This window comes from Mchenga conophoros, linkage group LG3, assembly GCF_057382185.1.
Source record: "Mchenga conophoros isolate Kocher_MC1m ecotype Shallow Benthic linkage group LG3, M_conophoros_male_GT1.1, whole genome shotgun sequence".
In the NCBI taxonomy this organism is placed as follows: Eukaryota; Metazoa; Chordata; class Actinopteri; order Cichliformes; family Cichlidae; genus Mchenga; species Mchenga conophoros.
This window is the reverse complement of record NC_140528.1, coordinates 30,502,252-30,517,001: the sequence shown is the minus strand read 5'-3', so window position 1 is coordinate 30,517,001 and position 14,750 is coordinate 30,502,252. Positions and strand designations below refer to the sequence as shown.

Sequence of the window (14,750 nt, the reverse complement as noted above, 5' to 3'; positions counted from 1 at the left end):
CAAATGGCTATGTAGTCATTAACAGTGCTGTAATTTTTCATGGTTTCACTTCAGCAGCATCATTACTTGCACAGATAATGTTCACATGTTGATTCCTGGTTAAATGGGAAGGGAATCATATTTTCAAAGTGGCTATAAATTGGTGACCAAAAGTCTTCTTTTTTTAACTTGTTGACTTGAAAAGCCTATAAGACGTTTTTTTTTTAAATTTCACGATTCATTAACCGTACAGAGAAAGCATCATTTTTATATTAAAAACTTCTTTAAGCAAACAGTATAATTAAAGTTCATTATGACTGGGCCAAGTGTATTCTTCCTTTGGAAATTAAATATGGTCACCCTACTTGTTAAATAAAATAAAATAAAAAATAACTTAGTTGAAGAAAATCTACAAACGTTTTTTATGTTCCAGCCTCAGGAACTCTGACACAGTCACATCTGCTGTAGTATTTACACCTCTGATCAAATCTCACAAGTGTTAGCTTTATTTTGATGCCAAGATTGTTTAATTCAATTCAATTTTATTTATATAGCGCCAAATCACAACAAAAGTTGCCTCAAGGCGCTTCATAGATACAGAGAAAAACCCAACAATCATATGACCCCCTATGAGCAAGCACTTTGGTGACAGTGGGAAGGAAAAACTCCCTTTTAACAGGAAGAAACCTCCAGCAGAACCAGGCTCAGGGAGGGGCGGGGCCATCTGCTGCGACCGGTTGGGGTGAGAGAAGGAAGACAGGATAAAGACATGCTGTGGAAGAGAGACAGAGGTTAATAACAGATATGATTCAATGCAGAGAGGTCTGTTAATACATAGTGAGTGAGAAAGGTGACTGGAAAGGAAAAACTCAATGCATCATGGGAATCCCCCGGCAGCCTACATCTATTGCAGCATAACTAAGGGAGGATTCAGGGTCACCTGGTCCAGCCCTAACTATATGCTTTAGCAAAAAGGAAAGTTTGAAGCCTAATCTTGAAAGTAGAGATAGTGTCTGTCTCCTGAATCCAAACTGGAAGCTGGTTCCACAGAAGAGGGGCCTGAAAACTGAAGGCTCTGCCTCCCATTCTACTTTTAAATTTAGTTTAGTCAGATTGTAAGAAAAAAAAATACTAAATTCATTTTCTACATGTCATTTTCAAGCAGGAAGCTCAGAAAACCCAGTTTTACAGGTTTAACCAGGTAAACAGGTTCAGTCTGAGCAGTCAGATGACATATTTGTAAACCTGCACATGAAGGTGTGACCCTCTCACACTCTTTAGGCATTAAGTCCCGCCTCCTTCCAGTAAGCAGCTCACCTGTGTGTCCGTGTTTAGTGTCCAGGTGTGGAGTGGAGCTTGGTCTTGGTGTGTGTACTTGAAGAAACTGTAAGTTTGCTTTGTTTCCTAGTTCAACAGGTTGACTGTTTCTTTTTTGTGCTCTGTGATGTTTGGATCAGTTGTTCACTTCCAATTCCAGGACAAACTTTGATCACTGTTTGTCTTCAAACTTGATTATTGGTTGTTGATTGACTGGAATCAAACGGTTTTATGTTTCTGTTTCTGCTGCTGCTCACAAATCTGATAACAGGAGAAGTTGGAGAAGTTGGTCCCATGCTGACGGGCACAGACAAGGAAGACACTTGGCATGGCCTGTTCTCCTTGTAAATCATATGACCACTATTATTTACAGTCAAACTCACATGAGCAGTTTAGCTGCAGGGCAGGTGTGACACAACCTTATTGTTCAGGTGTGAGTCACACAGTGTGAGAGAGACAATGATGTTTTTCTGTATTTGGGTTGAGCTTTGAGAAGCTATGTTTAAAATAAAGATTGGTTTGTACACAGACAGTAAAAAATCTGCTTTTCGATAAAGGAAAAGTTGTTAGTGGAGCTCTGCTTTGTTTCATCAAAGAAACATTTTTTTCTGCTTTAGCGAGAGACACTTTTTTTCTTAAAGTGTTTGGAGTATTTGTTTTTTCTGAAAAGTGAGTTGGAGTAAATATGGTCAGGAATGCTTATATTCTATACTAGAAATGGCACGATACCACTTTATTATGTCCGATACCGATACCGATATCATAAATTTGGATATCTGCTGAGACCGATATGAATCCGATATAGTTTGTTTATTTAATCAATAAAAATTTTTTTAATATCTTGCTGCATTTTGTATAAGTTCATATTCAAGTTTAAATACACAACAACACTAAAGCTATTCTCCATTTCAACTCGGGTCGAAAGTGCAGACTTCAAACTATATACTAGTTTTTGAATTGTGTCGATGGGCCACGTAAAACCAGAGTTATGATAAAACATACACACAATGTTTTTTTTTTTTTAATAAAACAGCGGTATTTAGAGCGGGAAGGACGGTAAAAATGATGTTTTCTACAGACAGCGTTAGCAAACACTCTCCGATTGTGAGTGAAAAAAGAAAAAACACCCCTTCCCTATTGGTGTTAGAGTTTACCATGTCAGCCAATCAAAAAACTGATAAGGCAGTTTAGGCCTTATCAGTTGTTTAGGGAGAAGGGGAAGTTTTTAGGAGTGACACCTGAGAAGGAAAGCGGACGAGCGAAAGAAAGAGAGAGAGCGAGTTTTCATATGTCACACATTAGTGACGTGTGGCGTGTTTGGAGGCCATAGTTAGTTTGTTGTGTAGTTATTGTGTTGTATTGTGTGTCAGTTATACTGCTGAATGTCACATTTGCTCTAAAAACGCCGTCAAAGGCAGATTCCAGTGTAAACGCTGTTCCCACATGAAAAACTGGACTGATGCTCCTCCTGCTGTCAGACCTGCAGGTTTAGGCCTGTGCTGTTCTCCTCTGTCTTATACTGAACACAAACTACCTTCTTTTGGACTGGCACAAATAATTTGTGTGCCTTCTTTGATGCAGCCCAGCTGATTGTTCTGTAAATAGATTTAAATGGTTATATAAAAAAACGCCCGAGGCCTTGGCTGCATTTTTAGGTAAATAGTACCATATAACTTTGTTGTTTGCAAAACTTGTGCATATTCTTTTAGAAATGTACAATTTCTATTTGCATTTCAATTTATGAAAATGATTCGTTAAACATGTTTGTGGGTTTTACAGTAAAAAATATAACTTTTTTCTACTCTGATTTTGAATTTTTTGTCTGAATTTAGATCAACTGTGCTAATATAGTATACAAAAATGAAAAAGAAAATTCAGATATTTGAGGTTGTGCTGAAAATAATGATACCAAACAAGGCAAGATAAACATATTTTAAAGGTGAGATATAGAGGTAAAATCAAACGTAGTCAAAAACGACCAATTATACCCTGGACCCCAGAGGGTTAAAAGCCAGACATTTTAAATGAGAATAAGAAAGAAAAGTATGTCTTTGTGCCCCTTTGCCCTGTTCGTGCCCTATCGGCCCCCCTGGCTAAACTTTGCTAGACCCGCCCCTGCACAGTTACCAGCCGTCAGCTGCGCAGAAAAAGATCCTGGTGTAGAAAGTAATATTAAATAAATTCTAACAACAGCTTATCAAGGTTAAACGTGCTGCTGTTGTTCAGCCGCTGGTTTCCTCTTTCTGGTGCAAAGTGGGCCAAAAACAAAGAAGAGAGACGACAGAAAAGCCGATCAGCTGATCATTAATCAGTTTCACAATTGAAGTATCAGCAGGAGACGGAGAGAGGGGCAGTCGCTCCATATATCGGTTGTTAAGCTTAACATGGGAACGCTTTACAAACACTCAGAGATGAACTTACACACTTGCTTTACTTCTCTCTGGGATCACTTCCTTGGAGATGAAATACTGGTTTGGTAGCGAGGCTCCAAATACACGCAGCTGCTCTATCACGTGACCACACTGCTGCGACGTGTGACGGTTATGAGCCGAGTTACGCTGTGTTGCAAGTTTTGTGATTTATTTATTTATTTTTTATATATATATATTTAATGGATTGGATTACGTCTTTTATTTCTCACCGATATCCGATCCAGTAATTTAGGTCAGTATCGGACCGATACCGATACGTAATATTGGATCGGTCCATCTCTATACTATACTTTCTTTGTCAAAATCCCCCTCCTCTGCATCACCCATTATTTCATCACCCCTTTTTCCATCAGAAGCAGAGCACTGACTCGTTCCAGATAGCAGCTTGTTTCTTTCTAAATACAACACACAGCAAGTCTGGACTCAAATACTTGTCATGAACCGAGCACAGCAGTATCACCTTGATGCATTCTCAATCATCCAGGAAAGTAAATCTCCCAAAATTACCCATATGAAAAAGATATATAAATCTTATAAAGTTTGTATCTGTCTTGTGTGAAACTTGTATGAAAAGCATATAAGAGTGAAAACAGATATAAGATCCCTTGAAAAATTATATAATGAAACTTGTATGTTTTGGATACTTACTAAAACAATATATGAAAGTAATGAGAAAGTGGCCACTTTCATGAGTAAATCATATATAAGTTTTTACTATATCTTTTCCATATGGGTAATTCTGTTCATCTGGATGTAGTGTTGTTGTTAGATCTGTATTGTTGATTGTCATTTATGCGTAGAAATATCTACTCATATATGCTTAGAGTTTTATAATCAACGTCATGTTGGTAGAGGTTTGATCCTTATAGGCTGCAAAGACTTTGTGTGCATTCCAGAGTGCTCTGGCATTCACACCCACATCCAGGGAGCATGGGAGAGGCCGTACCTGTTTTTTTGTTTTATGGCAGGATAAACATATCTATGTCAGTTTTAGTCTAAGTGCCTTTTGTTTAGATGGACGGCTAGACTCCTGGCACATGGGTGTGCCATGGGCTCCCCAGTTTCACCCATCAAATGGTCCTCATGGCGATTGATCAGTGGTCTTTGATCAATGGGTTTTGGTCAGTGGTTGTTGATCAATGGTCATGAGAATTTGCATAATTATGATTAAAGAACTGACCTCCCAGTCCAGATGAACCGAATCAACTTTTGGAGACAGCAGCATAGCATCATGTTTAAGATCTACCTCATGGTACTTTATGTGGCAGTGATACCTGCAGTAAGCAGGGCTTAGTCTACGGGGGGCATGGGGTGTTCTCGATATATTTATTTCAAGTGTTTGGTTATATTATTTGGCAGGTTACATTCATGTGTAATATAAATAAAATATGATATTAATTAAACTGTATTCATGTATAAAGGATTTGGTGTAGCCAAGTGCTTTGGGGTCCTTAGGGAGTAGTAAAGTGCTATACAAATACAGACCATTTACAATTTTTACCATTTGTACTCATTTTGTTCCACAGGCCATTAAAATAGAAAACTGAAACTTAGGCTGAGAGACTTTTTTTTTTTAAAAGGGAAGAAAAGAGGACATTTAGCTTTAAAACATTTATTATGAATTAAACACTTTTTGTACATTTAAATTATTAAAATAGTTAATGGAAAGTATTAAACAGTTCATTTTATTTCTTTTTAATATTTATTATTGCCCTATAATAATAAACACAATGTATTGATTTTTCTAAATAATATTGGCTTGTAGCTGTAGTAAGTGTTGATAGCTACAGTGACTGTTTAGCTTTTATGGCATCAAAGAGTTTTACTTATATTTTTGTTATATTAATGCTATTATAATTGACATGTTTTATTTATTATTCTTTTTATTCAAAGAGGTTGAACACTTTGAAAGCCTGATTCTTTAGTTATTAAACTATTTAATAACTGATCAACATACTGATTACTCTACAAATACTTGGGTACACCATTTGAAAGCTTGACTTTTTTGCATTTTTCACCCTGACTATGTAACTCAACAAATAATTTTTTTTTAATCTATCGTCCACCTGGCTGTTCCTCAGTTTTTAATCTGATTCAGTGCTGAGTTCAGATAAAATAATCATACTAGGTAATTTTATCATCAGTGTAGATGCTATAAATGAAAGTCTAAACTCTGCATTTAATTCATTCATGAAATATTATATATTCTGTCAAAATGAGCCCACCCACCACTTTAACTTTGAGTTTTACACCCAATACACTAAATCCCAAGGTAAGTTTTCAAACACATCAAATGAATGACTTACTGCACTTTGAAGTCACCTGATCTTAGTAGTTGATGTGCACATGAATGATTTGTGTTTCCTCTGCAGGTAGAAAGTGTGTGTGAGCTGAGCAGCATGGATCAGTGTGAGGACAGAGAGGAGGGAGCCCCTCCCTCTAAAAGCACTCTGTGTGGGGAACATGAGAGCCAGACCAAAGCTCAGAGGTGAGATGACCATCTCTAACTGTGCATGACTCTTCTCCATGTCACAGCTCAGCACTCACATCACTGCTCCATCATTATTCACAGGAACCAGCCTGGACCTCCACCCAGCTCTGCGTCCTGTAAGAGTGACTCATCTAATGATCGCTACATTCATTTTAAAGTCAAGCAGGCGTCTCCTGCAGAGAGGTGAGCTGTTATAAACATAAAGTCTTTGATGTCTGACTTAAATGAACTGCTTGATGTTGTTTCCTGGTCAAAGGAAGTCACTAAGCAAGGAATTCCTTTATTCTATAAAACAGGTCCAACATTCAAACTCCTGCTGCTCACACAGGAGTCAATCAGTCGTCATGCAGTCTTAATGACTGTGTTTACCTCTGGGTTGGGCTCTGTTCTTAATTTAGTTTGGAGTTTCCTCCTGCTCATGCTCAGCTGCAAAGCAGTTTCTCTTTGGGATGATGAAGGTATTCTAAGTCTTCGTGAGCTTCTGTGGCTGCAAATGAAAAGCACATTCTTCTCTCACAGGATCCACAGGAGACCTACTGAACTTGAACCTGGACCCAGCTGTGTAAACACTATGTTGAATCATGTCATTAATAGATTTAAAAAAAAAAAACAGTCACAAAGAAAGATGCAAGTTAAAGTCAGTATTATAATGTCTAAAATGACAAGTCCTTGATTGAATATTTGAACTTTAATTATCAGGATCCAAACTGAACCTGGACCCAGCTGTGTGACCTTTCGGAGTGAACGGTCTAGGGGTGAACCCATTCAATTTAAAGATCAGCCTGTGTCTGCTGCAGAGAGGTGAGCTGTTAGTAACATGAAATCTTTGATTTAACTGCTTGATGTTGTTTGATATAAACTGCAGTGCAAACACGTCATTCCCTCAATCCCCTTTAAAGTGTCTCTTAAAAACAAGCTTTTGGTTTTTAAACAACTGAAAATCCGCTTCAGCAAACAGGAAGTGATGCGCGTGCGAATGTTTTCTTCCATCAGTCATGTTGTGCTTTATGTTGTTGGAAGTTAGAAGAGGGAACACTAACTTTGTGGCACAAATTTTCCTCATAAAACTCAGAGCATCAAAAATGACTCAAACACTGTCAGTCAGAGAGGAAACTTTCCTTTCTACATTTTAACAGATTAGAGCTTAATTTTTTTTAATGAATTTTCTGAAAAGTGGAGAGTGACTTTAGTTTCTAGAAGTTAAATAGACCAGCATCACTCTGTTATTTTGTGCACTGACACTGGTTTGGCCTTTGGTATGATGATGAAGTCCACTGCAGATAAACAAGTCAAAGTTAGCCAAACTTTTAAGGTGTACAGCAAACTGAGAAGTTCTAGAGTAAGATGGCTGACGTGTCAAACAGCTGTCAAAGGCAGCACGTGGTAGTCATGATGACCTCTGTAAAGCTGCTTTGTGTATGTGACCTTTAGATAAAAGAATTTGTGGATTTAGTGTCATCTCTTGTAACTCTTAGTGAGGCTAGTCAACAGCCAATGTAGCTCATACTTACTGTTGTTGGTGTGAGTCTGTGAATGTGCAGCTCTGCTTCAGCAGCCTGCAGGTTGTGTAGCACTTGAAGGATACAGTTGTACTCATTGTGTTTCGCTTTGTGAGTAAGGCTGGAATTCTAGTTTTTGTTGTTTGGTGTAGTTGTTTTGAGGCCTACTCCTGCTATAACTGCAGCTCCACATTATTCAGTGTAACATAGTTTTGTACTGACTGTAGATAAGACACTGCGTTATCATTTAGGATCATATACAACCAGCTGCAATATGAACATGATTAAGAATGGTAGAACACTTGAGTATAATTTGTATATTTGATTTCCTATTCATCATTTTATTATCTGAAAGGAAAACTCAGGCAAAAGTGACTATGCCTACATCTTTTAGGTGGTAAAATCACCTAAAATTCCAACAACCAACAGATGCTGTCATTCACGTCGAGGTGTGTGTGTGTGTGTGTGGCGAGTAAAAATGTCTCAATGTGAACTTCTTCCCACAATTCCTCCACAGAGTGGACCAGCAGAGCTCAGAGGTTCCCAGTGGTCAGTCTGCCCAGCAGCATCAAACAGACCTGGACTCCATATTTATGGTCTGTACATGTACAGCAACTACTTTTACATCTATTGTGTTCACAATCATCTCCATGCTGCTCTTTGTAGACCAGTGGATTGCCAGTGTGTCCAACATGGATCTGATGTTTGGCTGCATGATTTCAGTGTCTAACTGGGGTAACGTCTACAGCAATCTGGATAAATTAAAAATGCTCCACGTCCACACTATCATTTTCAATTTTTTACAAAAAGTTTTTTATCCATACTGAAATGACTGAAAACACTTGCGTTCTGTACTGCGCATGCGTTAAAAAATAAGGTCATTCGACCTGCGTCATTTCTGTCTGCTGTTTATTTACTTTCCGGCTCTTTGAAACATTGTGGCAAAATGTCGAAGAAAATCAACAAGTTTTTTAAATGAACTGATCATGAGTTGAAGTTGTTGCTGTGAGTAGCACAAAATTACAAAGATGCAAAGTGAGCGCAAATATAGACAGCAATGCCTTCTCGTTGAATTGGTCACATGAATGAATCATATGAGTAAAATGTGTCATCGTTTTTAAAAGCCTCTGTTTTTGCACACACTGCGACACAAAAAGTGCGTTTTCAAATGTATCCACTTTGGAGAGTGTTTTTAAAAAGCTCAGTTTTCCTTGACCAGAAACACCATCTCAGTGTAGACAGAAGGCCAAAACGGAGAGAAAAAGATGTTTTTTAAAATTAAAACGTATTAGTGTGATCATGGAATGGATCATTCATAACACATTCTGTTCCAGCTGCTGGAGGACAACATCATCACTTTTGTGAAGAATGAGCTGAAGAAGATCCAGAAGGTTCTTGGTCTAGATTACCCAGAATGCTTAGAGAGTAAGAGAGAGGATGATAAGCAGGGGAGGAGCAGCAGAGAGGCCTTTGTGAAGATCACACTGGACTTCCTTAGGAGAATGAAACAGGAGGAGCTGGCTTATCGCCTGCAGAACAGTAAGAGGATTTCTATCAAGATTTAAGCAGTTGGGTGAATAAGAATTTGCTAATATCTCAAGAGAGATTTAATTTAATTTAATTATTTCTTTATTTGGTCAAATCTATCATGAGCACTTTGTAAAACATGACCATTTTAAAAAAATATATATATAATTCAGAACTTTCCGCTTCAGTTTGTTGGCAAGAACATAAAACTAAACTAAAAAGTAATATTGACTTTTTAAAAATATTTTCTTTTTTTCATTTAGAACTCTATGGTGCAGTTTGTCAACATAATCTTAAGTCTGTCTTGAAGAAAAACTTCCAGTATGTCTTCGAGGGGATCGCTAAAGCAGGGAACCCAACCCTCCTGAATCAGATCTACACAGAGCTCTACATCACAGAGGGAGGGACTGCAGAGGTCAATGATGAACATGAGGTCAGACAGATTGAAACAGCATCCAGTAAACCAGACAGACCAGAAACAACAATCAGACAAGAAGACATCTTTAAAGCCTCACCTGGAAGAGATGAACCAATCAGAACAGTGCTGACAAAGGGAGTGGCTGGCATTGGGAAAACAGTCTTAACACAGAAATACAGCCTGGACTGGGCTGAAGACAAAGCCAACCAGGACATCCAGTTCATATTTCCATTCACTTTCAGAGAGCTGAATGTGCTGAAAGAGGAAAAGTTCAGCTTGGTGGAACTTGTTCATCACTTCTTTACTGAAACCAAAGAAGCAGGAATCTGCAGCTTTGAAGACTTCCAGGTTGTGTTCATCTTTGATGGTCTGGATGAGTGTCGACTTCCTCTGGACTTCCACAAAACTACAATCCTAACTGACCCTAGAAAGTCCACCTCAGTGGATGTGCTGCTGATAAACCTCATCAGGGGGAAACTGCTTCCCTCTGCTCGCCTCTGGATAACCACACGACCTGCAGCAGCCAATCAGATCCCTCCTGACTGTGTTGACATGGTGACAGAGGTCAGAGGGTTCACTGACCCACAGAAGGAGGAGTACTTCAGGAAGAGATTCAGAGATGAGGAGCAGGCCAGCAGGATCATCTCCCACATCAAGACATCACGAAGCCTCCACATCATGTGCCACATCCCAGTCTTCTGCTGGATCACTGCTACAGTTCTGGAGGATGTGCTGAAAACCAGAGAGGGGGGACCACTGCCCAAGACCCTGACTGAGATGTACATCCACTTCCTGGTGGTTCAGGCCAAAGTGAAGAAGATCAAATATGATGGAGGAGCTGAGACAGATCCACACTGGAGTCCAGAGAGCAGGAAGATGATGGAGTCTCTGGGAAAACTGGCTTTTGATCAGCTGCAGAAAGGAAACCTGATCTTCTATGAATCAGACCTGACAGAGTGTGGCATCGATATCAGAGCAGCCTCAGTGTACTCAGGAGTGTTCACACAGATCTTTAAAGAGGAGAGAGGACTGTACCAGGACAAGGTGTTCTGCTTCATCCACCTGAGTGTTCAGGAGTTTCTGGCTGCTCTTCATGTCCATCTGACCTTCATCAACTCTGGACTCAATCTGCTGGAAGAACAACAAAAAACAACCTTCCAGAAGTCTGAAAAAGGAGAATCTGTAGAGAAACACTTCTACCAGAGTGCTGTGAACAAGGCTTTACAGAGTCCAAATGGACACCTGGACTTGTTCCTCCGCTTCCTCCTGGGTCTTTCACTGCAGACCAGTCAGACTCTTCTACGAGGTCTGCTGACACAGACAGGAAGTAGCTCACAGACCAATCAGGAAACAGTCGAGTACATCAAGGAGAAGCTCAGTGAGAAGCTGTCTGCAGAGGAAAGCATCAATCTGTTCCACTGTCTGAATGAACTGACTGATCGTTCTCTAGTGGAGGAGATCCAACAGTCCCTGAGATCAGGAAGTCTCTCCACAGATAAACTGTCTCCTGCTCAGTGGTCAGCTCTGGTCTTCATCTTACTGTCATCAGAAAAAGATCTGGATGTGCTTGACCTGAAGAAATACTCTGCTTCAGAGAAGGCTCTTCTGAGGCTGCTGCCAGTGGTCAAAGCCTCCAACAAAGCTCTGTAAGTACATATATATTCATACCTTAATTTCTAAAATGATTTTTTAAACTACAAAATGCAGATTACAATGCATTTTTTAATTTTTGGTTGTTTTTGTGGGTTTTCTCCCGGTTCTCCGGCTTCCTCCCACAGGCCAAAGAGGTGGGGTTAGGTGAACTGTTAATTCTAAATTGCCCATAGGTTTGAATGTCAGTGCAAATGGTTGGTGGTATCTCCATGTTAGCCCTGGGTAAGAGTTCCAAGAGCTTTAGCCTGCCTCTCTCCCTTCTGTAACTAGGTCAGGCTCCAACCACTCCGCAACCCTGAGAAAAAGGATAATTCTCAGGATCAGTGCCCTGCTTAGTTGAAGATATGACTTCACTTTTCAAATGTCACAGTCACTTATATACCCAGGTACTTCAGTTGCTGGTGAACTGAATCTTAGTCATTATGTTGCATTTGGTTTCCTGCTGTCAGCACGTATTAATCTTATTCACTGATTCCTAGAAATCAGTTTTTGTCCACTTATACAGTGTAGATTGATTTGATTTCAGTTTGTCCCTGTGGGTAACAAAATTCATAATCAGTGTTCTGGAAGGAGTATTGTTAATTCTCTCAGATCTGACCTGGTGTTCTCTCTCCAAAATAATTTAGCTGTCACACCCTTTAAACAGGGACACTTTTTTATAAATTTCATATTTGAAAGACTAAATGCAGTAAGAAGTCCTCAGTAAGAAAGCAATGATTTTGTATTTGTCGACGTCCACTATCATATTCCAGAATCAGGCTCTGAAATGTACAAATGGATGCGAGAAGATTTTATTGGTAATTGTAAACCAGAAATTGTCTATAAAGGTTTTACCGTTTGCACAACCTATGCACATGTAGTGGACATGGTGTAGTTCAAAAGGACAGAGTGGTGCCTTTAGCAGGCATCCTTAAATTGGCTAATCAAAAGAAAGTAGGATTTTAGGAAGGGCTTAAGAGGAAAAAGCTAAACGAGCAAGTATAAAGGATTAATTCAGATGCTAAAACAAGGTCAAGTATGTAATGAAAAGTATTGGTTTGATTGCCATTTAGCAACAGTAATTGTATATTTTACAATTAGAAATATGAACAGGGCCTGTAGCCCTGCAGGTGCTGAACTAGAGTTACTAAATGAATCAGGTCCTTACTGGTTTACATTTAATTATAGAGTTATGATTAGGTTGTTACTGGTGCAATTCCAAATCTTTAAATGTTTTTCCAGATTAAAATGTATTTGTAAGTTAATAAAGACTTGTGCTCCACACTGATGTTTGATTTCTTCATCTAAAGTGATTTAATTTTAATACATGCCATTCTTTTTCTAGATTGAATCACTGTAAACTCTCAGAGAGTAGCTGTGGAGCTCTCTCATCGGTTCTTAGCTCCCAATCCTGTTGTCTGAGAGAGCTGGACCTAAGTAATAATAATCTGCAGGATTCGGGAGTGAAGCTTCTTTGCAGTGGACTAAAGACTCAACATTATACAGTGGAAAATCTGAGGTCAGATCAAAAGAGCTTTTGTTTGTTTTTCAAAAAACAAGTAATAAAAGTCAGCTTCCTCCATTTATTGTTGTTTTATTAGTGCTAATTGTATCTAAAAACTACCACACCTCTGGTCTATTTATAATAAGACAATAAGAGTTCCAGCCAGTTCTAAAGTAAGATTAGAACCGTCAAATCTACAAACTACCACTATCAATACACTGTAAAGCTAGTGTTTTCTTTGTGTGTGTCCTTCAGATTGAGTGTGTGCAACCTCACGGATAGAAGCTGTGATGTTCTGTCCTCAGTTCTCTGCTCCCAGTACTTTAGTCTGAGAGAGCTGGATCTTAGTAACAATGACCTACGGGACTCAGGAGTGAAGTTTCTGTGCATTGGAGTGATGAGTTCATATTGCACACTGGAAATTCTAAGGTCAGGATTCTGATTGATACTGTTGATAATTAAAATGTTATTTACATAAACTGCTAACCTACTGTATATAGAAATTGCAGGTGCCATTTTAGTTGCTTCTTCAGTGGATTATTAAACTCTAAAATTTAAAAACTGTGACACTTAGTGTGACAATAGAAACATGTTTTATGCACTGGTCTTTTCAAAGATTTAGGTCTATTTTGCATCCCTATTTTCATAATGGAAATTGTGAACATTGGCAACCTTGAAAGAGTGAGTTTTGTCCTTTAGAGGAACAGCTTAATCTTGTTCTGCCAAGGTGGCTCTTCTATTTCGCTCAACAAGGTCCACATCAGGTTTTGAGGAACCAGGGCACCCTGATGAGAAGTGGACTATTAAAACAAGAAGGCATCGGTGGGTAGAGCTGTTCGATATAACGATATATATACCGGATGATGGTATATAAACATCTATAGTTTCATTTTACGTTATCGTTTGTTTTGTGGTGTCACAAAATAAACGTTTACGGCAATATTGTTTTGATGGTCACTGTAGTGGCTATATTAATTTCTTAAAGTTCTCTCTTTCTCTTATATTTAATATGTCCACACAACGGACAGACAAGTGCCTGTTTTTATGCGTTGTCGTTAGCAACAACAATGGTAAAAACAAAGTCTGCTTGTTTATTTTCCACAAACCTTTCACAATAAAGCTCAAGATCATGTTGAGACTTTTCAAAATAAACTGAATGATGTGAAAAAGTATGCAGAGTATTTATGGCTGAGAAGTAAAAAAGAGCCGCCACGTGCTAAAAAATAAACCTTAGACTCAAACGTTAGAACAGGCTTTTCCCGCAGCACGCCGTGTCTGACGAGCTGGAACACACCTCAGCTGTGGCTCATGAGGCAGATCTGCAACACAAGAAAAGGAGAAAAAAACCTCTTCCACAGAGGGAGAGCCACTATACCTTTCTAATGTGAGGTTGTTGTCCCTGGCTGTCTTTCTCTTTCCCTTCCGCTCTGTTCCTGTGGTACTGCGAGTGTAACTACCGCACCTCCCGCCTCTTCCCAGCGTAAAGCACAAGGCTCGTGTGCCGAGTAAAGAGGAAAAAAAGGGCGACGGAGAGGGTGAGAGAGAGAAAAAAAAACAGGGCAAGGAGCCGGCTAACGTCGTTCACGTCAAAGATCCGGCTCTAAGAGCCATTTCGTTCGCGACCGACATATCACTAGTACCTCAGTGTTACAACATTCGAAAGAAGAGATTGCTCTTGCAGCCAGAGATTGGGTACCAAGCCTCAAGTGCAATGGAAGAAGGATCGTTGAGTGCAAGAGGAACTGGGAAACCTGGGTCCCCGTAGCTGGTTAGCAAGAATAAATGAAGTACCCTCAGCAGATCTACTAGATGATGTAAATGCAGCGCTATGGACGATACCTACAGCCACGATTACTGAGACTAACAAGCTGGTATACACTACAGCAGGAGTGATCAGTGAGATGCTTGGCTACAAGTTGAACAGCCATAAGAAGCAATACCCCCTATGGGG

The 14,750-nt window shown here is 39.3% G+C and overlaps 1 protein-coding gene across 7 annotated transcripts in view; it reads left to right on the top strand.

Annotated features, from left to right (window-relative positions):
• Nucleotides 1-14,750, top strand: part of LOC146578109 (protein NLRC3-like) — a 54,900-nt gene that overhangs the window by 24,749 nt on the left and 15,401 nt on the right. The window contains exons 1-8 of one of the 7 annotated variants that reach the window (XM_085257570.1): nucleotides 6,101-6,216; nucleotides 6,301-6,402; nucleotides 6,919-7,020; nucleotides 8,236-8,314; nucleotides 9,053-9,257; nucleotides 9,509-11,309; nucleotides 12,641-12,814; nucleotides 13,055-13,228. In XM_085257570.1, coding sequence (XP_085113696.1) covers nucleotides 6,128-6,216; nucleotides 6,301-6,402; nucleotides 6,919-7,020; nucleotides 8,236-8,314; nucleotides 9,053-9,257; nucleotides 9,509-11,309; nucleotides 12,641-12,814; nucleotides 13,055-13,228 — 2,726 coding nt within the window. In that variant the 5' untranslated portion in view covers nucleotides 6,101-6,127. Of the gene's footprint in view, nucleotides 1-6,100; nucleotides 6,217-6,300; nucleotides 6,403-6,918; nucleotides 7,021-8,235; nucleotides 8,315-9,052; nucleotides 9,279-9,508; nucleotides 11,310-12,640; nucleotides 12,815-13,054; nucleotides 13,229-14,750 lie in introns of those variants that run through there. The other 6 variants (XM_085257527.1, XM_085257534.1, XM_085257553.1 and 3 more) reach the window with 6 other exon arrangements.